The 26,356-nt window shown below is 42.7% G+C and overlaps 1 protein-coding gene across 4 annotated transcripts in view; it reads left to right on the top strand.

Moving 5' to 3' along the window:
- Positions 1-26,356, top strand: part of csnk1g1 (casein kinase 1, gamma 1) — a 66,916-nt gene that overhangs the window by 10,404 nt on the left and 30,156 nt on the right. For all 4 annotated transcript variants that reach the window (XM_064313364.1, XM_064313362.1, XM_064313365.1 and 1 more), the window contains exons 2-4: positions 7,819-8,211; positions 14,547-14,587; positions 16,399-16,468. In XM_064313364.1, the coding sequence (XP_064169434.1) occupies positions 8,031-8,211; positions 14,547-14,587; positions 16,399-16,468 (292 nt within the window). In that variant the 5' untranslated portion in view covers positions 7,819-8,030. The remainder of the gene's footprint in view (positions 1-7,818; positions 8,212-14,546; positions 14,588-16,398; positions 16,469-26,356) is intronic.

Genomic DNA, 26,356 nt, shown 5'->3' with positions numbered 1-26,356 from the left:
ATTCAGTGGTGTTGGTCTGGACTGTGGGGCGGGGGGAGGGGTGGGGGGTCCATTGTTCTGAGAACAACAGCAGCCTGATCACCTTAGCAGTGTTCTTGGGGTCATTATCTTGCTGTAGAATGAAGTCAACATTGTCCAGAGGGTATTGCTTGGTATGTTGTTAAGATTGGTTTGTATTTATCAGCATTCATGATGCCTTCAATCAAAACCAAATCACCAACTCCAGATATTGTTATATTAACTCAAAACTTGCATTAGTCCTCCACCATACTTGACTGATGGTTATGGACATGGTTCCGAGAGTCTTTCATGGCTTTGGGAGCATACATACTGCCTTCTTTTACTTCCCAAAATCTCAAATTTAGACTCATTGGTCCATAAAACCTTACTCCACATCTCGGGTGTCGAGTTTCGGTGTACTAGTGCAAATTTCCTTGTCTTTTGTTTATTTACTTTTCTCAGTAGTGGCTTTTTGACAGCTACACATCATTTCAGACCCATAGCATTGAGTTGTCTTCTCACAGTGGAAGGATTGACAGAAGCACCTGGGGATTTCTTCAGATCTGAAGCAAGAGTGGAGCTTGATTTATTTTATTTTTTTCTTTAATTACCGTATTTGAGTTTCAGTGGTCTGCCAGTTCTTGCATATGGAGAGAGATTTTCTTAATATTATTGACAAATGCATGTATCATGATTCATAAATAAGGGGTGTCACAAATGTGTTTCACTATCCACAAACAAGCATCTCAATGCTTAAATGCTTAAATGACTGTAAGCTTAGGGTTGTAACTAGGTAGCTGTTTCGTAGGTGACTTACTTAATGCACCAGTCTTAACTATTGCTTGTATTTTTGCATAGACCACATTGTTGCTGTTCTCGTTTGTGTTAGTGTTAATCAGTTTAACCTTCGGGGTCCAAGTTGAACTATGCGGTTGTTCCCTGCACTTGGACCGGTACATCTCTCTAGGGTTTTCGACATACTTGTTCCTGGTTATGGTTATACACTTTGTTGTACGTCGCTCTGGATAAGAGCGCCTGCCAAATGCCTGTAATGTAATGTAAATGAATGTGTGCTGATTTGAACAAATGCATACATATTTGTGAATACATATTTTCCCTTTTGCACAAATACCTAATCATTTTTATATGAAAACCAAAAATATGTTTCCACTTTCCACATGTATTTTTTGCAATAAGACATTCTTAAAGGTAACATTGGTGTATGGAGTGTTGCATCTGCATTTGCGAATCAAGTGATATGCGTGCATTCAGTGACGCAAGTGTGTGAGTTTCCTTTTTTATTTTGAGACTTATCTCTCGCACTTTGTGTGCTCCGATCCACACACAAATAGCTGGCTGTCTTCATCTGTGGTGGAGGACCTGTTCATTACCAGCCTTTCTGGGAACTGAGTCTCAATCTGTGCACGCAAGGATGGAGAGAACAGAAGGCCTTTCCTCAGTGCATAAAGCTGAGAGGTCAATAGTCCCTTTATGTGTAATGTGAAATGTAACGTAGGTCAACTGGTTAGTTACAGGGATTTGAAATGCAACGTTAGTCAGTTTGGGGGGGATTGTGATCAGAGCATGCATAGGGGGTGAAGTTGCCATTGTGGACCTGATGGGATAGAGATCACAGACTGGGGTGGAGCAGATTGCAGTTGCAAAGGGTACCTGTGGTTTTGGCCTATACTATTAGCCTACAGTAAGATGTTTTCCAGGACAGGCCATTCATTTCCATGACATTTCAGCGATTTTCTCATTTTCAATGAGTCTATCAAAAAAAAAAAAAAAGAAGGCAGGTCTGCTAGGATGTGTGGGAACCCTGTAAATGATAAGACCGGTGTAATTTGTAATTTAATATCTTTTGATCGATATCCTGGAAAAGACATCTAGGCTACAATGAAATTATTCTACAAACAAGTAGGCCTATTGTCCATCTAGCCAACACCAGATAGCCTAGCCAATATCCCCATAGTCATAGCGCTGCATTGTTGTCCAAAAACTGTTAAAACGAGTCAAAGACACGTTCTGTTGCTTCGGTCAGCATAATTCGTCATTGCGATGAACCAAGCTTTTGTGCTTTTTACTGAAATAACTTTTTGAAGTGAGAGTTATGCCTGTTGTATTTATTTTCGGGTTGCCTATTCACTACAGTGTCAAATGTATACAAATGCGCAGCCCTGGCGTAGGCTTCTAAAAATTGGCCCCATCGAAATGAACTATTTTCTCCATTTTGCTGTAAATTTTGTTTAAAAAAAAGACTAGCTATGTTTTTCGTGATAATAGGCTGCATTTTCTGAAAACGGAAATATGTCTTTCCAAGCTATATTTAATGGTTTTAGTGCACAATTTAATGAGTGGCTTCTGGGTTGAGCATCACCCCAACCACAGAAGAAGAATACGACAGCCCGTTATTTGTGTGTGGATCGGAGCGCACAAACTGCAAGAGAAAAGTCTCAAAATCAAAAAAATAAAAAAGGAAACTCACAAACTTATGTCTCTGAATGCATGTGTATTTCTTGATCCACAAATCCAGATTCAACACTTCATAAGCCAATTTTATGAATGTCTTATTGCAAAAAAGTACATGTTGAAATAGAAATAGTTTTTACATACCAAGTATGAGGTATTTGTGCAAAAGTGAAAATATATATTCACAAATATGTCTGTGTTTGTATGAATCAGTGAACCCTCATTTAAATGTCAATTTACTTGACACAAAGTTTGTGAATAGTAAAGCATGTTTGTGACTTGTCTCTTATTTATGGATTATCATAAACGCATTTGTCAATAATATTGAGACTAATCTCTCTCCCTCTCACCATACTTGCATGGTTGGTAGGAATCCCATTTTCTCTGTATCTTTCGATAATCTGTTGAACTCCAGTTTTGGAAACTCCTGTCTTTTCACTTATTTTATGTGACGTTCACCTTATGTCATTTTATTATCTTTATCTAATCTCATCAGAAATATTTCCTTTAGCCATTTTAGATACACATGACAGAAATCTGCAAGGCAGCTAAGGTGTTTTTGGGTAGTTGTTTGAATGTTAGAGCCCCTTTTGAAGGCAAAGGGTTCTAACATTACGTCATTGACGCTTTTGGTTACAATTGTTGGGAGGACACCACAATAACTTGTTTGTGGACTGGAAGAATGGAAGACTTAGTCATAATAGGGTGTACAAAAGAAAGAGTGGACAAATGCTGACAGATTTGATATATGTAGTGGTGGAGATTTTCTTTAATTTTCTGTCAAATATGTTTCCTGCATTATTGTATAACACTGGGGAAAAATATACTCCATTGAATGGAAGTTGAATGAAGGAAAGGGTGGTCTGGGTCCTCTGCCCCCTGATAGTCCTGGCCTGGAGTGCCCCTCCTTTGTTCCCCTCGGCAGCACGCTGTCCCGGTCTCTGCTGTTTGGGGCCTCGTGCCTCACGGATGCAGCCCTGCTCCATCCAGCTGGCTCCAGACTGGAACAGGGCCTGACAGGCCCTGGGGAGTTGTTTTGGGGGACGGGGGAGTGAAGCGAAGCTGGCTATGAAGCGCTAAACGGAGGTGCTCATTTCCAATGACTGGGATAACGGTGATGGGGCGGAGGCGTTCCTGCTTCACATCTTGCCATTGAAATGACCTACCAAGTCCCAGCTAAACCTTTTAAAGGTTTAAATTATTCATGAGGCCTGCCTGGTGCAGTGCCGTGGTGTCTGATGTTTGCTTTATGCCCTGTGACCCAGGGCAGGTGGGGTGTATGTCAGTGTTTATTTACAGCCGCTGATTGATCCGCCCCCGCCTATCTTTGCATTACCCTTAATCCACCTTGAAAGAGGATGGGAGTGGGCCAGGGAGTTTCCTCAGTCCTTCCCATGTCCCGTTACTCCATTCACAACTTTGCTGCACACCGCTTCAAACACAAACACACAGCAAATCTGCTGCTGTCGCTCTGAACGGTCAGCTTGTCCAAGCATGGTTTTTCAGTCTCGCTCGCTCACTGCTGGTTTGTCCAAGTTTATCTGGTGTCAGGGTATGTAACACTTGGCCTGCATCTGTGTGGTTTCTCCCCACCTCTCCAGGGAAGTAGGGTACAGTTATTTAAACCAAACTGTTTGGTTTGAGTAGTTCATACGTGTTGGCGAACAGTAATGTTTACGATTGCATTTCCCTTGGGGCATGGTACAGCACAAGCAATATAGAATGTAAACTATTGTACAATATAGATTTGTACATGTGAGCTGGAAGACAGAATGATCTTGTTTGCTCCACTCCCCGTGCAGTTCAGTAATGTGGGTATGGTTTTCTGGTCATTTTTCATTTGTACAGATTCCCCGGTTGTACGGTTCTTTATTAATTGAAGTTGTTTCTTGTGTGTAAGCATCTTTTCTATTCCAGTCTTGTGTTGACATTGTGAATTGAGCTCTGAAAGTTCAAAGGTATGGTACCTATGCAGGGAAATACATGTGCATGTGACAGGCCTTTTGAGGTTTCCCTGGTGACCAGGCTTTATCCTGTGTTCGCTCCATTGCTTTCTTCATATTATAGGAGCCATTCGATTGAATTGGAATGCTGAATCAACATGGTGATTTTCTCTAGGAAAATTTGGTTTAACTGGTGATATCCCAGTTACTTCATGGAAGGATATGAATGTTGTTTTCCACTCAGCAGAACCCCTCCCTTTTGTTTACCCTGGGAAGTGGTGCAAACCATTATGGGAAAAGCTGAAGGGGATCCGAAGAGACTGTCCATACATCAATATTTAACTGAATGGCTCCTGTAGTGTGTAGAGTGATGAGTAATGTCATGACAGAATATTCCAGAAACATAAAACGTGCGCTTAAACCAAATATGGCTATACTGTCACTGTTGCTCCTGTACCGCACAAATATCTTAGTCATGTAAGAAAAAAAGTGGTTTTGGGGGGAATGCATTAAAGTCATTGGCCTCTGACCTGAACTTGTGTTTGCTTTTGTCCTCCTGGGTTTGTATCGTGGTTCACGCTGCTGAGTCTTTAGACAAAGCTTGGCTGTGTGTCACTTTGACAAGGTCAGCGGTGACTATATATAGAGCTGAATTGCTGGTTTGCCGTTGCAGCCTCTTACACAGCAACAGTAACCACATGCTCGAAAGCAGAATCTGTGACCTAGACACTGCTGTTTTATTACAGGTCTGCATTATAGACTTAAATGTGTGACAGTATGCAGATCTTCTTTGGTCTACCATGGAAGAATCAAATAATGACCCCTTCATTAAAAAAAATAAACGGCTATTTCAGTCTACACTTTAAAAAATATGAAAAGGTATGAAGACCTCTACATTTTTTTGTTTTTGGTGCTGGTGGGCATGTAAAAAAAAACAGCCGTAGAAGAGAGTGAAAGTGTCTGCCGTGTGACTAAACTCGAAATCAGATTGTAAATCCAAAGCGGTTTTCACACTTCCCATGGATTTGCTTGAGAAAAAAGTGGTTGTCACCAAAAGACACCCTTGTTACATTAAGCTGAAAGCCAAGCTTACTTCTTTTATCACGGAATGATAGAATTATACAAATATAGATTTGCATGTTTATGTATTCAATTTTGCATGTATTATGTAAGCTAGTACACGTGTTTGTGTATGCATGTGTGTGTGTATTTATGTACATACATAACATACACAATTAAGAAATATTTTGTAGCTGTTTGTATTGTATATGTACAATATACATTGTTTTGTATTATGGCCTGTACCAGCGTAAATCTGTCTTACTTTTGTATTTTTGGGAGAGCAGTAAATTTTGTATGCCCTTGGCTTGATTTGATTTGTTGGAGCACAACAGCTTTTGGTTTCTCTTGCTTTTCGTGTTCCGTTTCATTTCCTGAAACCAAATTATCCATATTACTGCTTCTGAGTCCTCTACAGATGGGCCTGTGTTATGAGGGGGTCGCCGTGCTTTTTGTGTAGGGTCACAATGCCTTTCACCAAGCAGACAGGGACGTCTTGGAAGGAAGGAAACTGGGAAACCAGTGACACACTTCCTCACTCCTCCATTGCCTCCACAGGAAATGCTTGAAGGCCGTGTCTGATATGAGCAGCCAGCAACCTTATCTGAAACGAATGCGATCGATTAGGCGAGAATTGGCTGTGATTATTCCTCCACTGCCCGTTCCTTTCCTGGAACCCGCTCACTGGGGCGGGGAGGGTAGAGGGGGTGGAGACAGTGTCTGAGCTGTGATTTAAGGCACGTGTGATTTCATTTTTGGGTAACTTGGTCCGGTTGCCATTTATTTTGCCTCCAACTGCATTCAGTGCGGTCGTAATAAATCTCGCCATTGAGTCCCCTGAGCCAGCATGGCTTACCGCCCCCAAGCGAGCATGTGCGAGCAGGGGAGCGAGGAAGGGGAAGAGGAGGAAGACCAGCTTCAGGATGTGAGAGAGTGGGGGAGCAGGGAGAGGAAGAGAGATCAAAGAGGAGAAAAAACTAAGGAGGAAATGGAGGCAGAAGAGGAAAATAAAGCGTCTTGCACCAGGTCCTGTTTAATATGAGCACGAGCCTAATTCAGATTGGGAATGGGGTGTGAATCTGGTAGGTGGCTCATGAGTTAAGTGCAGTGGGTAAGAGTCTGGGCTTGCAATGCGAAGGTTACTGGAGGTTCCATTTTCAGGTGAGCCTCTGCTGTTTCTACGCTTGATGCTTAACCTGAAATGATTCGGTGCATGCTGGCTGTGTAAAAATATATGCAGAACGGTGTAGCTATCCGTGTCACCTCAGATGAAGGTGTTGCTAACCTAAAAGAAGAAAAGTACGCAAGTGATGAGTGCCACTTCCCGTGGTTACAGTAACCACCCGCCGTTCAGGGTGCTCCAGGGCTGGCTGATGGGCCGAGGCAGAATAGGCTGGGTCAGAGGTGGGCTTGAAGCGCTGGAGCAGCGAAAAGGCTCGGCCTTGTGGGGAGAGAGGAGCTTATGTAATAGCCTTTACATAATCTTCCTCAGCCCACATCGCTCTCGGCGCGGTGGGTGGTGTGATTTCTGAGGATCTGCGATTCAGATCAGGGCCTTTTGATTTGAACTTTGTGACGCTTTGGGTTTTCATTCCGAATCCCTGGCAAACGGTGTCATGTGGATGTGCTGCTGTGTCCAGTGGGAAAGGGGGGGTGCTTTGACTTTTGTGTGAATAAACAGGGTTTCTTACAGTACTGGCTTTTTTCATTCGATCTTAGTCTTTTGATCAGTTCATTGTGTAATATATTTCCCTTAATGGAATTTCCTATCAGCAATGTGACTACCCAAATTTTCACCAAGGTGCTGTGGTTCCAGTGGAGCTGATCACTGGTCATTTTTTATTTCTAGTGGTCCCATTACTGAGAGAGTATCAGCTACAGTGATTTGGCCGGGTTATGAGGGAACTGGGCTTATAATTGCTTGGTTACAGGTTTGTGCTTCAGGGTGGGGCACTGCAGTTGTGCCCTCATGCAAGCTGCTTGGCCTGAAGTAGCTATCAAGTCAGTATCCTGCTTAGTTCACGCATGTAATGTAGGTAGTATTGGAAAATAGTGAGTTATGAAACTGCCCCGTGTTAGGGCGTCGGCTAAGCAAGTGAATGTTGTAATCTCCAGTTCCTAAGTGTTCATCCCTTGGGGAGTCCCACAGGTTTTATTAGTTTCTCTGAATTGATGCCTGAATGTTTCCACTTCAGCCAGGGGGCACAGGGTCAGCAGATGAATCTCTGCTTTCTCCTGCAGTGCAGACAGGAACAGAGGCCTGTGAAGCTGCGAGTATCCTTTCCTTTCCCCCGGGCTGATGGGACCTTCTAACGGGCCGCTCTTCTCCCCTCTCTCTCCCCAGGTCCCTCCCCCCTTCCTGAGAGTCTCCTCTGCCCCACCCTCATGTGGAGGTCTGCGGTCGGCATCGTCCCGGCGTGGTTGAAGTGACGGGCGCGGCAGCGGTGGTGGCGGCGGCGGCGGCCCTCGTCCCATGATCCTTTGAGCCCGCCTGAGCAGCTGGCGCGGGCACCGTCGTGGTTTCTCTGGGTCCCTTAGTGGCCGGCGCTTGGAGTCATGGATCACCCCCGGGAGAAGGAGGGCGAGCGGCCGGTGAGGAGCAGCAAGGTGGCCCAGGGGCGCAGCGGCCACTCGCGGCCGTCCAGCTCCTCCGCCTCCTCCGGCGTCCTCATGGTGGGGCCCAACTTCCGCGTGGGGAAGAAGATCGGCTGCGGGAACTTCGGAGAGCTGAAGCTCGGTAAGACCCCAGGCTCTGTGCAGGCGTGTGGTCTTATGGGTGATGTATATCAGGTCACCTGTTGGTCCCACTGTTGCTCCTATTTTTGATAATTTTCTTGTTTAATTATATTAGAAGTTACTTGTGAAATTTACTGGTTTGTCTGATAGGTTGCTGTGTTGTTGTTGAATATGTAATTGCTCTTGGACCATAATGGAGCCAATAATTTGGTGCTCGTAATCGAAAAATATGCTTGCTTTGCTGTTATTAGTGTAAATCCCTGCCTGAGAACATTTTTGCAATGATATAGTTAGCCAAAATTTGGGCCATTTCATTAAAATACCCCTCAGCGAAATGCTCAAATGCTGTACTTTCATAAAACACAAGTTAAATAGAATTTTTGACATGCACAGGGTTCTGTAAATTCAGGCCATTATAGACTGAAGTCCCTACTGCGCTGAACTAGATGTTGCAAAATAAGCAATAAAAGATAAACTTAATGCACACACCTGTTCATTAAATAGCTTTATTTTGCGTGAAGTGTGCCTACCCTATGCTCTCTGACTGGATTCCGTTATTGCCCATCCGACAACTACATATCCAAGGTGACTTACTGGCTTAAATAAACCCTTTGAGCTCATGTGAGATTGCCACCTCATGAATACCCCTGGCTTCAGAAATGGCAAGCTTTTATTGTTGCCCTGTTTCAAGCTTGCAGCAAAAAAATCTTATTAACTTGATAATGAGATCTCTTGTCTTTTCCATTATAATATAGCCAGGCGTCATACCCGACAGGTTACTATGTTTGAAGTGAGATCATTGGGCTTTGCTTGTCAGTATTGTGACCGTGTGTACATTGTGTTCCTGGATTATTTATTTATTGCTTTATCTTTCAGCTTTCAGTGTGTTAAAGAAAGGCTGTGTTATTCTCTTGTGATGATATTTCAACTTTCAGCATTCAGCAGCTCTCTGGTTACATATGCAAGCCTTTCTGTGTGCATATCTACTCTCATTGACACTTTCTGAGGTATTGAGATGTGTGCTTTGATATACTGGGTCATAAACCTGGCCTTGCACAGTAGCCATGTCCAGTTTGGTGATGATTGTGCTCTGATCAGAGATTATGTATGCACAATGGCCTAGTAGCATGATGCAGTGAACTAGGTAGGCGCGGCTATTCTGAGCCCTGAGAATGATGTCAGATAGATGAAAATGATAATAATAAATAAAAATATATAACCATCCTTACAATAAGAGTAACATTATTATTAAGCACATTTCACATTCATTCAAGCAATTGTTACTGAAGGTACATCATCATATCAGATAACAAATCCCAAATAAAAGCAATAGCAAGGACAAAACAATATACTCTTATCAGCGCCTTTCAGGTTCTGCTGTTCATGAGCCCATTCCTGTGTGCAGTAACACTGTCACTGCCCAGAACAGGTGCAGAGGGATGGGCTAGGGGAAGGATGTTCCCCTATTCAGGCTTGTGCAACGTTCCCTTATTTATCCATGGTCTGACGTCTGCTCCTGTTAGGCTTTTTGTGCTGATGACATACTGGGACTGGGAAATAAAGGGAATTAAATATGGCTCGTCATTGCTGCGCGGTCACACTGCTGTATGATTTATGAATTACCTGGGGTAATCCTCAGCTAATTTATATGTTAATCTGGAAAGCCTCCTGAGATGAGGGCTCACGAGATTTTATTCCACAGACACGCACCACTTAATTTGCTGGTAAATGAATGGCCACACATGAAATATGTGCTTTGTTTCAGCTGGCTGAAGTACCTGCTGTGTGTTATTGCAGCTGTGCCCGGCCATTGATTAGGTCAAATACTACCACTGTCCAGGTGGCATATGGTAATACAGCCACCCTCGTGGCAGGTGTACCTGTACAGTAGAATGGTTTGGCTGCATTGTGCTGTGAATTAATGAACTGTTCCAGACCTGGTGGTCTCTGGTTTGATGGGACCCTATTACTATACCTTCTCAAAATTAGGCTACGTAATGCGTTTGTACAGGAAAATTCCAGGTTCTATAAATGGGTAAAATGCGTAAACCAAAAGCTGTGCAATTGTGTGAAACCCTTGTTAAGGTCTATGCATTAGGGTACTAAGCACATAAGAAGGCATAACTAGAAATTGCATTTCCAACGGCTTTTGACGAGATGCATTTCCACATTATAAGCGGTTTTTAAAGTTATCAACAAAATATACATGTGTTCAGAATTAATTGTATATGAATGAAATGGGAGTCATTTCTCCAATGCAAAACTATTAACTGCGCATTATACGTTATCTGTGATATCAAGCATACTATAAGATGTCAGTTTAACCATACTGTGCAAGGTTTCCACGATTGATGCTGCAGACATGGAACAAGGCTTGCTGTTCATATTGAACATTGCAAATAGTAAGAACAAATAAACCATGATTATACAAGTTGTTCAGGTAAGAGGAGGTTCATTTCATATTTAATATTTGAAAATGTATTCTTGGAATATTCATCCACAGAACATTCCAGTACTAGCCTAACTAAACTGCTGCACAATTGTTTACCTGTGACAGCTTGAACTAGCTGACATTATTTGCCAGCATAAATGATAAATGACTAGTACAGTTCTGAAGACAGTTTAGCTGCAGGAAAGATCTGGTCATAGATTAGTAAAACTGGTTAAAACCATAAAAGTATTCTTATATGCATAAGGAAATGCTACTGCTCAATGTTGGAATGCATTGGCTGGCTAGCTTGTAGCTAGAGCTACAGCTTAGTTTAAGTATGAATCCAATCATGAAAAAAATAACTGATAGTCATAAAATGATTAATCTGTTATGTAATGTTGCAATACTGTTCCTACTGGGGAAATATACGTAAATGAAATCTGCTGATAAATAATGTTCCTTTGGCCTCTTTTGGTAATGGTAGAAAGAGCTACTTATAGCTGTGTTATATATGTAGGCTAGATTGTTGTGGTTTTCCTTATGGCTTAAAAGTGAGAGTGAGCGACAGACCCGTTCCAGTGGCCTGACGTGTTTCTCACACAGAATAACGAGGGCAGCTCAGTGGAGGGAATTTAGGAGGATGCTCATCTTCCCACCAACTGCTAAAATAATGTCTGCTAATCAGAAAAGTACCATTTAATGTTTTTCCGTTTGCTTTGTGTCCAAGCCAGTGATATGGACAGAATTATGTACCGGTCTGGCATACTGGAAGGAAAACTGATCTGAGAATTGGTGGGAAAGGACTCCTATTTCCAATTACTGGAAGCTTGCATAGTCTGTGACACGCTGTATGCTGACAGGAATTGGGTGGTATCAGCAGACTTTTGTTGGGAACTGGGAATTTTCTCACCACAGATTCTCTAGTATAAACCTTGTGATAATTCAGGAAAGGTTCTACATATATTAGTAACCTGCAGTGCATGCAGCACAACACATACGACACATTGGGTTCATCTTGTAAACCACAGTACTAACTTTGTTCTAATTCCAAGCACACTACATGGCCAGAATTATGTGGATACCCCTTCTAATTAGTTGTTTTGGCTATTTCAGCCACACCCATTGCTAACAGGTGCATAAAAGCATACAGCCATGCAATCTCCTCAGACAAGCACTTTGGGACTAGAATTGGTCAGTGAGCTCAGTGACTTTCAACATGGCAATGTCATAGGATGCCACCTTTCTCGCAAGTCAGTTTGTCAAATTTATTGCCCTGCCAGACCTGCCCCAGTCAAATATAAGTGTTGTTGTTGCGGTAGGCCACACAAGTTCGCAGAACGGGACCGCCTAGTACTGAAGTGTGTAGCGTGTTAAAATTGCCTTGCTCGTTTGCAACAATAATTTCCTAGCCATGTTCCACAATATAGTATAAAGCCTTCTCAGAAGAGTGGAGGGTGTTATAGCAGCAAAGGGGTGCCTAACTCCATATTAATGCCCATGGCTTATAATATGTTCAACAAGCACATATGGGTATGAAGGTCGGGTGTCCACATACCTTTGGCCATGTAGTGTATGTTCTTTGACCTTTTTAAAAAATATGTGTGTTTGTAGAGCACTGTACATTGTGCAGAATAGCCTTCTGAAAGTGCTTTAGAGGGGGGAAACCGGTCCATAAATTAGCTGCAGATTGATTTCTGCAATAATTCATTGGATTGTCACAGCAGAATTAAAAACTCCATGTGTTGCATGGTAAAACTGGTTTTTACTTCCCAAAGTTTCAAATCTGTTTAAACCCCTCTAAAAATGTGTGAATGACCTTGCCAGTTCTTTTTTAGATTTTGTGGTTAGTCACCCTTCTGTTGGTCATCCCTGTCAATTAGAGGTACACAGTAAAATGATGCATAGAGCTGATTCTGCTGATCTCTGCTGCTCTTCATGTGAAAAATGGAGAGAAGATCTGCCCAAGCTTTTACCAAGATTAGAGGTTAAATGATGGAACTAGTCTTCTGGTTCTGGCAGTGCATTCACATGTGGCAATTTTCAACATGACCTTGACTGCCCATTGGCCTCTTTCCCCCTGAAGTTAAATACTGATTGACAACCCATGAGAAGCAGATGGGTTTGTGGTCTCAGAAACTAATCCAGCAGGGGTGGGGAGGGTTTCCTTATGCAGCAGTGAGCTGTTTTCTTGTCATTAATGGACTGTAACGCCCGATGCTCGTGTTATTCAGGATTCCACAGACTGGCATTCACTCCCCTTTGCCCCCAAAACAATGTACAGAATCATATCCCTGCTGCACAGCCGTGGACTTTATCCTCCGAGGTCACGTAGCAGCATCTGCCAGGGAGTAGCACTCATTCTCGGCTCGCTTTGACAAGTGCTCTTAGTTTCACATACTCTGGGGGGGGGCTTGTTTTCACTCGGTAGCAAGTCACTGTTAACAACCTTGTTCTGCAGCCAGCACTTCATTTTAATGTAACTCGGTGCTGAGAGATGGGCAGCGGGTTTGCATCATGCTTGTTAGTGTGGACATCACCACCTCTGTAATAGAGAAATGGTGGCTAAAGCAGAGGGAAAATCTGGAATTGCTGAAAAACAGTGAGTGATTGCCTTTCTTAAATAGTTTTCATAGGAATGCAGCCTGTAAGCTTTCATAACCAGTCAGGCCTGTGGAGGTGGCCAGCATGGATCTCTTGGCTGGATTTAGGGGTGCAGAACCCCAGCCAAGCCTCTGCAAGGTGGAAATAATAACTATGACAACAACACTTTAATCTGGAAGATGCTCTTATTCATATGGTCCTAAAAGGTTCATGTGGCCCAATTCATTCCCTAATGCACACTGGTCACAAGTAACAAGGATTTACAGTAGTACGTAATATCCAGGATTTTTTATTTGGGCATCACTGCTGTAACAATAACATAACAGTAAAATATGGTGCTCAGCAACCTGCTTTCATACTAAAGGGCACAGATTGTACCTGATCTTTAACAGCAACATTCCCTTAAATCATTGTGTTTATGGTGCCAAATAATTACTCAGAAGAGCAATGAATCATATTACCTTGTTCATATTGATTAATGTGAACTACTCTACACTATATGAGGATTCATGTAGGAATAGATGATCAGATCATAGGTGCTGCTGTATTGAATACAGAGTATGGGAACCAAGGTGAAAGTTTAACAGATTAGATGTGTTTTCGTGGGTGTTAATATAGTTATTAATATAGTTATAGTTAATATAATATAGATAGTTAGACATTAAGTTCTGACTGTGATGGGAACCAGTTAGTCTGGCGACCAGTTATGGGCAAAAAGCCTATTGTAATAACTGTATCTATAGGTAAAATGTTCCACTACTGATTCATTGGGGTCAGGGAATCATTTTTCATCTTTCTGTACACAGTGGCCCAGGGGTTGCAGTTTTTTCGCTTTGGTAAACATACTGACTCTGGGGCTTTGCTACAAAATTTAATTCTTATGTTCAATCCTCTGAAACAAATTTAATTGATTGTTAAACAGGATTAAAAAAAATCAGTTATGAACATACAGTTCACAGGGTATAGTTGGTTGCTTTTAAAGTTCTGGAATGCAGTGTTCAGTGTTTGTTTCAATCAGATTTTTTTTTTTTTTTTTAAGTAGAAGCCGATTTTACTATAAATGGAAATAACTGTTATGACATGTTTGTTAGCAATGTTAATGCCTTAGGTGTTTTTGTTTTTGTTTGTCCCAATTTAAATAGTGTTCTCTTGCTCTGCCGGATTTGAAGGTTAGCTTGGTTGCTACTAAAGGGACACAGGGTTTTGGAACACAGTGTATGCATGATCAGTCTTTGGGAGCCACTGTGTATATGTTCAACAGGGGCCATTATTGTTTCATTTATATTTTTTCTGTTCTGTTTCAGGGAAAAATCTCTACACCAATGAATACGTAGCCATCAAATTGGTAAGTAATGCAGTATTTATTGTTGTTTCTTCATCTGAACAGTATTTCTGTAACTAGACCTCACCTGAAATGGTGCTTGGCCTTGGCACTTTCTCACTTTGCCTAAAAAAGGTTGGCTTATATCTTGAAGGAAAATTAGTTGTTTGGGTGATTCAGCGCATTGACCCGACATGGAGGTGTTTACCTGTGGAGCTATAATGATATGTGGTGTGATATCGGCCCTTAGTGGGGGAGCTCTAATGGACATCTTCAATAATATATGTTCGGGAATGCCTTTCTGTTTTTGAATTCATCCTTGATCCAGAAATGAACAACTTTCAGAAATGAATAAAAAATGAAAAATGAGCAAAGATTCTTGATGGGGATTTTGTCAGTGGCTATTTTTGAATGGAACTGCTTGGGTCTGTCTGTTCGGCACCACAAAGGCCTAGCTCTTCCATCACAATGTGCTTCGAAATGTATGACCATACACACAAGAATGTTTTTTTTTAGCGTAAATTACTAATGATTGTAAGAAGCACTTGGGATAAATGTTTTTGCAGCTAAGTGGAATTTCCAGGTGTATCATATTATAAGCTCAAGAAACTTGGATTGAAATTTGCCCCTGCCGCTCCAAGAAACGGAGCAACCTGTGCTTTAGGTCATACTTTATATTAATGCTCGTATCCCCTTCAGGAGCAGCTGCATTAGCAGTTATTTCTTTTATTACTGCTGTGTAATTTCTCATTCTGACTTGCAGCATTGGTTTTCAATTGTGAGAGTAGTAAATCCTCATCTGGTGGGCAGTGTGAGCCCACAGGACTGACACTGGTCTGTATTGAGAGACGGTGGATTGAGAAGGTTTAGCATCTTAAAGTGAAGCACTGCTACCACTGCTTATAACCTCCAAGAGTGAGAACTCACCCATCTGCTCTGAAAGACATGGCTGAGTGTATGTTGTATCTGCATGTGTGTGTGTGTGTGTGAAAGAGAAACGGCGTGTTTGCCTGTACCTGGTCATCCGGTCAGGAAACAAGTTAAGCCTTTCATTCACACGTCAGGCAAAAATGTGTGGCATGGACTGTTGCTAGGCATGAGGAGGCTCTCCATGGAGATAAACAGAGGCCGGTGGAAATGCCAGCTGAGGTGTGTCTGGTAATGCAGCGCCTCTGGAAATGAGTCATGGCATTCTGAACGTCCTCCAGGTCACTGTGAAATGGCACTCAGCCCGAAAGAACGCTGCAGACTCGCTGCCAGCCTGCAACAGCTCAGCATTTTAACAATTTTTTCCCCCCAAATTTTTTTTATTACATAATTAAAAATGCCCACTTGAGCATAGAAAGCCTGTCAAATTGCTGAAATGTCCACCATCGCGCACAAAATGCGCACCAGCGCTGCTTCACATCGCCCAGCAGCCTACTGGAAGACTGCGCATTTTCTGCAGCTGGCACAGGCAGGCCACACCTAGAGGCCAGTAGAAAGCCTCCCTGGGTGGCGCTGCTGTTCAGGGCTGCCTTTTGCAACGTTGACATCGACACATTCAGGAATAAACTCTGGACCAATAGGGCGCATTGCTTTCGCTGCATATGCCACTGGAAAGCTCCCAGACTCACACATTTAAACACGAATGCCACACAAGCGTTGGCCCAGCACCAAGCCCGCTCACTCGCTTTAACAGATGAAATTGGTCTCGGCTGCCTTTTTGGTGAACGCTGCATCATTTGAAAAAGCACTCAGATGTATAAACCCTTCAGCTTGTGTGTGGCACGAACCTTGGTAAATAGGGGGTTTTTATAACTGAAGCACTCCTTTCTCTTTGTTCTCCCCACCAGGAACCAATCAAGTCAAGGGCACCACAGCTACATTTGGAGTACCGATTCTACAAAACACTGGGAAGTACAGGTGAGAGGATCACCGCGAGCCATCTTTCCCCTTTTCACTCTCAGTTCTGTCGTCTTTGCAGAGCACGTGCTTCAGGTCCCCGGTGTTTGAAAACATCCTTTTCTGTTCTTTCTTTTGCTTCTGCCCCCTGAAAAACATGTCGAAACGCACTATGCTGATACATTCATGGTTGGCTTTAATCAGAAGGCATCATGATGTGTTTGTGTGTGTGTGGTTTTTCAAATTCTTTTTTGAAGGCAATTTGTATCGTTGTACAAGTTGTAAGCAAAAATTTGCTTTGAGCACAGATGCTTTACTTTCAACAAAAGTGCCGTTTATTGCAGACAAGCTCTCAATCCACTGGGGAGTCAGTAGTTGTGCCACCAGAAATTCTGTACTGAAGCGTCTGTGCTACCTTAATGACTTGCAAAGGGTACATTTTCTAAATAAACACTCTTAAAGGTTATAGTTCTGTGCAACTTGTAGGATTACCATGATGCAAAAACACACTTTGAAACATCTCTGAGCTCACCTTCTTAGAAGGCAAATCAGAATGTTGGAATAACCTGAAGAATTACAGACTTAGACAGAATTTAGTACTAAATGCTTTTTGTGGGTGTTATGGTAGGGCACTGCATTTATAGGTATTATGGAAGATTAACAAAAAGATTTGTATTATCCTCATGACTAATTACATCTTAAACACAAAATTAATTACTCTGAAAGATGAAATCCCCTGGCAGGGCTGATTTTACTAGATTAATGTGGTGGTTCTGCACCAACCACATTAAGGGGATATTCATCAGTCTGGTTCTCTGTGTGACAGCATCGCAGAGGAGTGTCAAAACTGGTGCAGGTTGGTCACACGGTTTTGTGAATCGGGCAGGATGAAGGCGCACAGTGCACCTGTTTTTCTAGTAGAGCCTTGCAAAGCTTTTATGTCTCCCCAGGGCGTGAAGTGCTGCAGTCAGACCGGCGAGAGTGGGAGGGGCTTACTGATGCGCTGGATCTTAGCTGCTCCATTCTTTTGCCATTTTGAAGTTGCCCGGGAGATTTCCTCTGTCTATCCATTTGGTGTTTTGAAACCACTGGAAACATCCAGCAGTGCTGTGGGGTTGTACATTTGAATGAAGCCTGTCGAATCCACCACTACCACACAGCCCTGCTGGGAAAGAGATCTGGTGCTTGTTTTGCAGTGGGAGTTGGTCGTTATATGCATTGGGAGCTGCCAGTGAGCCTCTTGTGTGAATGCTGTGTGCAGTTAAATGATTGGATGGTAATTTTTATATGTCCACGGAAGGGTTGGTTGTAGGCCTTTCCTGCTTGTTTTAATGTTGGTAGAAGTTGCTTGTTGTGCCTTTGAGTATAATGGGCTGTAGAGCAACAGTAGAAAACTGGATATTAGGCCTGTTTGTCTGGCTACCTCAGACCTGCTTGGGGAAGACACGCAACAATTTCCCCTTTTGAAATGTGACTTTTATCACATGGCACTGCCAAATGGGTGTCTTTTACTTGTAAATACCTCTTGGGAAGTTATTTAGCTTATAGAAAATAGTTTAAAATAGTCTTTCTATGTATATAATGGAAGTGTTTCCAATGAATCACCAATATGTTGGTTGTGTTTTGTGGAATAAAAATCTGAGTCTGCCCTGCTTTATTTGATCCTCTGGCCCATTTGTTTGTGGGAAGTACTGGTAAGCTTCCGTTTTTCTTTACCCATTATATTCTGACACCCCACCCTGTTAGGATTTAACTTAGTAGCAGGGCCCTCTGATGTGGAGAAGCATGTCTTGAGTTTTTGAATTTCTAAAATGAACTGTACCATTAGTGAGTGACTACCACATTGTGTTTAAATAGAAAATTTGCTTCCTTGCTGCATCACCTACACAGTCTCAGGCTGGAGAATACAAGGGGAATGTACAGTGGTAGCAGAGCTGCCATTTAAGTTATTACCTCGGTGCATTGGAGGCCATCGCTGTTTTTAGAGCTGTAAATTATGTGGTTGGGCAGCTCATAGTAATTTATTTTTGTTTATCACCTGGAATGGAAAATTTCTGTGGGTGTTCCTGCAATTAGGCATTTGAGGAGCTGTTCCGTCTGATGGTGCCTCTGGACTGTTGGTGAGCTTTGTTTGCAGATGAAACAAGTTGATATGTCCGTCTTAACATGAGGCGCCTCAGTACTGTATGTGGTACAGTATTTGACTACTGGACGTTCACAAGCTGCTTGTGACTGTGACAGCATAAATCTAGTTTATACTCCAGAATTAAAATCTGAGCAGGAGCTTGTGCTTGCTTTCAGAAATGTTCAGTACATAGGTGACAAAAATGTGCTTTTTGCCGTTTCATATCGGCTAATTTCACTCTTTAAAATGAAATTGACATTATTAATGAGTGAGAAATGCAGTGCAGTTCAGAAGAATGCTAACATGCCAATGAAACACTCCACTAGTACTTTTTATCTATAACAGATATTCTTTATTGCTCAACTGTGGTAAAAGTTGGCAAAAATGTCAAATGCATAATGGTGACTGGTCAGCTAACTACTGGTATGCTGTATTTTTTGTTAGTTCTGCATTGGTGCTATTTAAACTCAGTAAAGCCGCGTTTCCACCGAAATTACCCGGAACTTTCAGTCCCAGGAACTACTTTACCAGGAACTAAAAGGTTCCTTCAGCCAATGGTTGTCTGCGTTTCCACCGGGGTCTAAAGTACCGCGAAGATTAGGTAAATTAGCCCACTGACGTTGTCGTCGGTCCATCTGTCATATGAGTTCTTCTGTAACCCCATACTACCACCGAAGTAGCCTACATTATTTTCTAATAACCGGGACAGCCCGGAGGGGTTTATTCCACTTATATACAACGGGTTACCAACAATGACTATATATGGTTACTTTTGTATTTATTGATTTTCATATATCCTCTCAAACACATTCATTAACAGCAGAAAACATGCACACGTTGTAAACAATTAGCTGTTTTATTACTTTCTCGTCGTCAATTCCATATAGGCTAATCGCAAAATGACAAGAATAGAACGAAAACTCGGACTTGCGTGAAAATGTAAATTAGTAGTGGTACAGCCACCGTTTGCTTTCCTTCGAAGTTACTGCTAGCCGAGCAGCGACGTGTGCCCTCCAGATGCGAACCATGCACCATAAATGAGTCCATAGTCTTCCTGGTCTTTTCGTGGAATTGAAAAATGGCAGTAAAATTGAGTAAAATTACGGCAGTCTGAAAAAGCTAAAGGGAAGATTACTAGAATTAACCTGTTATTTTACCCGGATAAAAAGTGCGGAAGGTGATTTCCAGTTTGCTTGTACTGTATCACCAATGTTAATCGTGCAGAACTACCGCATACCTCACATAACTGTATCAAACGTTTTGAGTCAATTACAACGGGCTAACAAAGAAAATCCGGAAGAAAATATTCAGCAACCGAATTAATCCGTTTGAATGTTTTGGTAGCCTACGTAATATGCTGTCCCAGCACGAATGCTTAGCATTTTATAAAACGAATACTAAAGCAAGAAAAGAACAGAAGAGCACACGTTATAATTCCAAGACGTTGACAGGTTATAACCAAAAGTAGGCTACTGCGCCGCATAACATACAAGTTTGATTTGAAGTTATTATTAAAATTAATTGGTTTGCGCTGCATATTTTCAAACATGGCGGGTAATGGCGGAAAATAAATACAACACAAACGCTACGAGTACTCGACCAATCAGAAATGTTCAGCGCAGCAAGCTCCACCCAAAAGGTTCCTGTACTTTCGGAAAGTACTACCCCCCGAGCAGGAACGTTTTGGGGGGTAAAACAAAGCCCCCAGAACTAAATTTAGACCCTAGTTCCTGCGGTGGAAACGCACTGAGTTCCTCAAAAGGTTCCTAGTTCCGGGGTATAGTTCCTGCGGTGGAAACGCGGCTTAATATTACACTAAATATTTACCAAACTGTGTAGCTTGCTAGCTTTAAATGCCCGTTGAACATGCCAGAAAACTGTCATAAGCAGCTCCCATCTCCTTGTTCATGTATTAATGAGATAGGTATGATGTTAATATGCGGTATGAAGTTAACAGCGGTGGACTGAAATGATGGAGGTGCCATGGGAGCCTACATTTTGGGCAGTCGGTTCAGTTATCTTGCCAAATATTCTGTAATGAGATAAATGGCTGCATGTATTGCATCCTATCACAAAATTATGCCCTGCATCAATGCCGGAATGTGCAATGCTTTCATCTGATCAAGTGTGCTTGTTTTGTGTGCATTTCCACAGTTAATACTGAAAAGGCGAGCAGCGTAAAATCTGTGAAAACAAACATTTATTTGAAAGTGTGCTCTACCCAGCAGTAGACTGGGGTAGATTTAGCCTCAGTTGGGGAAGTAAATTACCATGAGACTAGAAAAGGACAGATGACCGCCATGGGTTGATCTGTGGAGCTGTAAAGGTGGTGCTGGGTGAGAGAGCTTGAAGGTTCCTCTGGATTGTCATGCTCCAAGTCAAAAGCACACGAGCACAGGTGCAGAAATGAGTTTTCTTCCTGGAACATTGATAAGACATTTGATTGATCTCCCTGGGAAATTGCTGGTTGGATTGTGTCACTTCTCTATCTGAAGATATGAGATGGCATATATAGAGAAAGAGATGGGTGACGTTCTGTGAGACAGTACAAATAGAGAGAAAGATCGAAACAGACAGACCAATGAGGTCCTGTTACTGTCCCCGTTCGCTTCCCCTTTAAGCTGCTATCGCTGCCTGGTTTGATTTCTGTATATGCAGAGCTGTACAGGAAGTGCGTTTTGCACATCAGAATACCAGCGCAGCAGAGCTCTCTGTGTCGCTGGTGCAGCCACTTGGCACAATTCCTACTGGTTCCTTTCCAGGCTGAAACAGTGACCCAGAGGCCACCTTTTGGGAGGTCCTCATGGTGTTGTACTGGTGGAAAAAAATGGAAAAGTAGTTTTCCTTGTGTTCTGTCTTTTTTTTAGGCCTGTATCAAAACGCCACTATAGAAACTCCGGTTTATTTGTTTTTATCATCTCCTCTCCTGGCCACTTGCCAAACAGAGGGTTTGTGTTTAACGCGGAAGGAGTTGGACTGTGTTCCTTAGAGGACACCTGTATGTTTATTTTTACTCCTCTTACTCCCAGCTGACTTCATAATCACCGGAGTTAATCTGTTCAGTTTGACTTTCAAATTTCATATATTTCTATCTATGTTTTAATAAGTACGTTTTTTTTGCGTAACACTTGAAAAATCTCAGCTGCAGATTGTGCGTTGTACTCAAAATATTTCACTGCAGTGTATTTTAGGAATTGGGTTTGACACCGTTGGGCTAGGGGTAGACTCCCTAAGGGGTGATAAATTTATCAAAGGACAAGTGAGTTGGAAAGGCATTTTAGTTTTCACTGGGGTAGCAAGACAAACATCCTTTTTTTAATGCAAGGGACTACAGTTTTAAGCAATCCCTGTTTGAAAGCCCCTGTTGTTTCAGCAAAAAAATAACGTTGGCATTGTCATTCCAAGAGGTGTAAGGATGGAAGAATTGTCCTTGACAGTTTTGGCTGGTTCACTTTTAAGTAGATGAACAGGGGAGGGTTTTGACTGTAGTAGGTACTGTATTTTAGTTAAAACTTGCAGTACTTCCTTTTTCACATTGATATAGACTCCCTTCTTTGTCGGCACAGGTTTTCCTGGCAACATTAACCCCCTTTTACTGCCCTGGTTACAGGCAGGGCTGTTGATTCAGATACAGGCCCAGGTATTATGCGGAGGTGATAAAAGAGATAATATGTCCTTGTTCTCAAACAAGATGGGCTCGGTTCAAGACAAAACGGAAGGTGATTTTCAGGGCCCATAACACAGCAACTGAATGAACCATGCCCATCTTGTGTTCATTTGATGGGCCTTCGGCCACTGTGTGGCAGCTTCACCCTCAGAGAGGGTGTGTGCTTTCCGGAGTGTTACTTAAATGCTGGTAACTCGTCATACACCTCCATCATGGCCCATGGAATTCACATTACACAGATTATATGATGCATAAACTTATCATGCATGAGCACTAAATATTTGTCAGTGTCTGATTTAGAATGGATTAAAACAAGGCAAAGTCTCATTTATCACATTTATCTGGAAATGAGACTGAAAGCTTTGCCTGGTAACTGAGAGAAAATGCCTTGTCAACAGTCATGTTTGTATTCTGCATCAGTTTTTATTGTAAAAACCACAAAATTATGCAAATGTGCTTTGGATCCGACAAGACTGCTCACCAATAACTTAGACAACTGGCCACTCCTGAAGTTGCTTTTCACACTTTTCCACAGAGGAAAAAGTAGTCATACTTTACTGTAGATAAAATAAACTTATATTGGGGGGACAAATCCCAGAACTCCAGATTGTTTCTGGAGTCTCAGTCACATTTCAAATCAAATGCAAAGCCTTTTTGCCGGCAAGTGATCAATATCTCAAGCAGGGATTTGTTTCTTTTATGATACAGTCGTGTTTGGTAGGCATGCAACCATTTATCAATGCAAGCAAATTAAGCCTTAATTCCTCCCTCTGTTGTAACTTGCTACTTTATCAGGAGCTGTTTGCTATATGATCAGACCATATTGGTTTGATGATCAGCCTGCTTATAATATGACTGATTTATGGTTGCTGCTGGGGTTTTGTGCTTCACCGGGAAACTGGTGACAAATGGATAGTTTTCAGAGGTACTAGAACTAATTTCAGTTTCTGTGATTCTGTTTAAATACTTTACACCTAGGCCCTTCCCTATTGCAGAAAACAGCCACAAACTATATCACAGAATTTCACAGCAGTTGCCTTTGTTGGAATATTTGTTGTTAATTATGCTTGTTTTTTCATTTCATTCAAATTCTCTGAAAGTGAATTCTGTGAGAGCTGTCTGTAAAATAATAAAGAAACCTTGAGTCTATTTGGCGGGAAGCAGTTGTCCTTTTTAAGCCCCATCCGGACATGGGGTGTGTCCGAGGCAGTCACAGGTGGAGGCCCCACACTGGAGCAGTAGCTGGAGTGTGCTAAAGGGCTCACCAAGGCTGACTGGGCTCTCAGACAGGGGAGGGGAGGGGCTTGGGATACGCCCATTCAGGGGACTTCTCTTCTTGCAGTTGAGCGGAAACTGATCAATTATTTAAAGAGCTGCTCTGTCTCTGCAAGCAGGAACCTGCCTCTTGCAGCAGATGAGGTAAGGTACCGCTGTTCTGTGCCAGCTGCGCTCCTCGCTTTGGGACCCCGGTCCCCCAGGAGAAAGAAGCAGAGGTTTGAGGGGTTCAGTCTTCAAGCACCACACCTGGGCATGCACTATAGGGCCACAGAGTATCTTCTTGGACACTGGGTTGTCTCTGGACTGCATATGGATTGACCAGATAAAGTTTTCCAAATTATAATATGCAGTAATTTTCTCATCTCCACTGAACAGAGAAAGTGGACCATAATTCTCTTTTATGTTATGGTTGCTGCAGCCTCATCTGCCTCCCAGCAAAGAAGTGGCCCACTGAGAAGCAGTTTATGCAAAAACTAATTTATACATAATATGCACACAGTAAACACTGATGCCATTTTTGAATATGTGCTTAAGAGGATCACATTGAAATGCAGTTTCTGTAATTTAAAATATATATTTTGTACTGTTTGAAGGATCAATATTTCATGTAAATATATCCTATAAAATACTGTAAATATGATAAGGGTTTGTGGATATAGGCTTAAATCTATTCAAGAAAAAGGCATCTTTGCCAGAGTTTTTTAGTTTGAACTCAGGTGAACTCACCTCACCACCACTTGGTTTTCTAACTAAGCTGTGCAAGAGTGCAAGAAGAATACAGTTGTAACGAGTATGCAGTTTTGATAGGGCTTAAAGAAATGTGAAATCCACGCAGGAATCTGTCTGTAAGCACACCCCTTTTGCTGGGCACGATTATGTTTGATCTTCGGGCCAATGTGTTACCCCCTGTATGTCTGTTTTAGTTCAGCATTTAAAGGCCTGCAGCTGGATGACAGCAGCTGTTTATCTCTCCCTCTCTTCTTTTTTTATTTTCTTACTTGCATTCTGACGAACATGATTCACATTTTCAAAAGCAGACTGAGTACTAGCATTACCAGGATAGAATAAAGTCCTTTCATACTTGTGCTAGTTTTTGGATGCGAGCCATTTTAGCCGTTTAACAATTTTACAATTTCTTTGCCCTGTTGTAAGTATTAATAATGCACTTATGAGAATTGAATGGAAAATGATTTCACCTTGAGTAGTAATCACGGTCCTGGTGCGGTCCTGCTCCTGTGGTGGCTGTCGGTCTCAGATACCCTTGTGAGGTCAGTGGGCCTGGAGCTCTTAATGGGGTTGTGCCACTACAGCAGCAACATGCTGCCATCACTGCAGCCCGGCCATAAATGCCACACATAATGGAGGCCCTTTTCAGAGCAGGGCTGTATGGGAATTGGAAAAAACGATTGAAGCGTGTGCTCAGGGCTTGTCTTTCTGAGTGCAGCGGTCTGTACTGCCGCTTCTGTCCTTCACGGTGTAGCGGACTGGTGCACTACGTCTCTGAGAACAAGTTGGGGTCTGTACTGCAGTACCCGCCTTTTCGAGGTTGTTTGTGCTGCTGTTCCCGTTTCTCATAGTGAAATTGTGTCTGCTGCTCTACTGTTCCTCACACTGTCTGTGCTGTAGGACCTGCCCCTCCCATTTGAGAGTGTGTCTGCGTTCACAGTGAAAGACTGAGCGACTGCCCCTGCGGCTGAGTTTTTGGTGCGTGTGTGTGTGTGTGTGTGTGAGCATGTTGTATGTGTGCCGTTCTGTGTCGGGCAGCTGTCTTGCGGTGAGCCTTTTCCAGAGCCGGCTGAAAGGCCCGTCAGTGTGATGAATCAGCGCTACGGCGGAAAGGAGGCACCCAGGCCCGGCCTGCCGTGCCCTCCATTGCGCATAGTCCGGCATGCTGTCCCGCCATCGCGCGGCGCCCGGCCCGCCATGGCGTAGCGTCTGAGAACGTGCGTGCTGCGGAAGCTGCCTGGCGGGCGCGCCGCTGTAATGCTACACCTGTATGCTAGTCAGAGCCGGGGCGGCGCTTCGCTTGGCACAGCTCCACCGCTCGCCACATCAGCGTGTGACTCAGCAGGAATCTGAGAACAGAGGTCTACACCTGCGCTCCTGTGCAGTCGTGCTCGTCAAAAAGTGAGAATTTAGGAGCAAGCTAGTGTTTCAGTGAAGAAGAGAAACCGGTATTCAGACTTTTCTTTTTGCCATGGCCAAGTGCGTGACTTGCAATTTTCTATATATGTTATCAGGCTCACAAATGAAGCCCAGTTTTGAGCGGAGGTGTTTTGGAAAATTGACTGTTTCTGGAGAGCTGTAGGTTTGAGTTACTTACGACACAGCTGTTGTGTTGCAGAGTGTACAGCCTTGTTTATTTAAATGTTTTTTAACATATAGACTTCATTTAATACATTATATACATTATATAATGTGTCTTCATTTGGTTTTATACTACTATACAGGTAAATTAGCGGGGCCCTGCTGCGACTAACCGTTTCTGATCAGCAGAAAACATGGTGGGCCGGTCCTGTGTCTTCGCATTGCTGGGTGATGTGACAGGGCAGAGTAGCACTGATATGGCTGCACAATGGGAAATTTTCTGCATACACAGTTGATCTTCTACAATATCTCTCTGCATGATTACAGAACTGTTACATAAAGTGTCATTTGTGAGTCATCTCCCAGCATTGATTCTGGAGGTTTTTGAAAACATGGTTGTTTCTCCCCCTATGTGCTGCTGTGTTATGTGCTGCCCATGATGTTAGGGTGGGGTACCCCTGCCCCAAGCTGAGAGCTGTGTGTGTGTGTGTGTGTGTGTGTGTGTGTGTGTAGGCCTGTGTGAGGTCCTATA

The sequence above is a fragment of the Anguilla rostrata genome, chromosome 16 (assembly GCF_018555375.3).
Source record: "Anguilla rostrata isolate EN2019 chromosome 16, ASM1855537v3, whole genome shotgun sequence".
NCBI lineage: Eukaryota > Metazoa > Chordata > Actinopteri > Anguilliformes > Anguillidae > Anguilla > Anguilla rostrata.
This window is presented reverse-complemented; position numbering and strand designations above follow the sequence as displayed.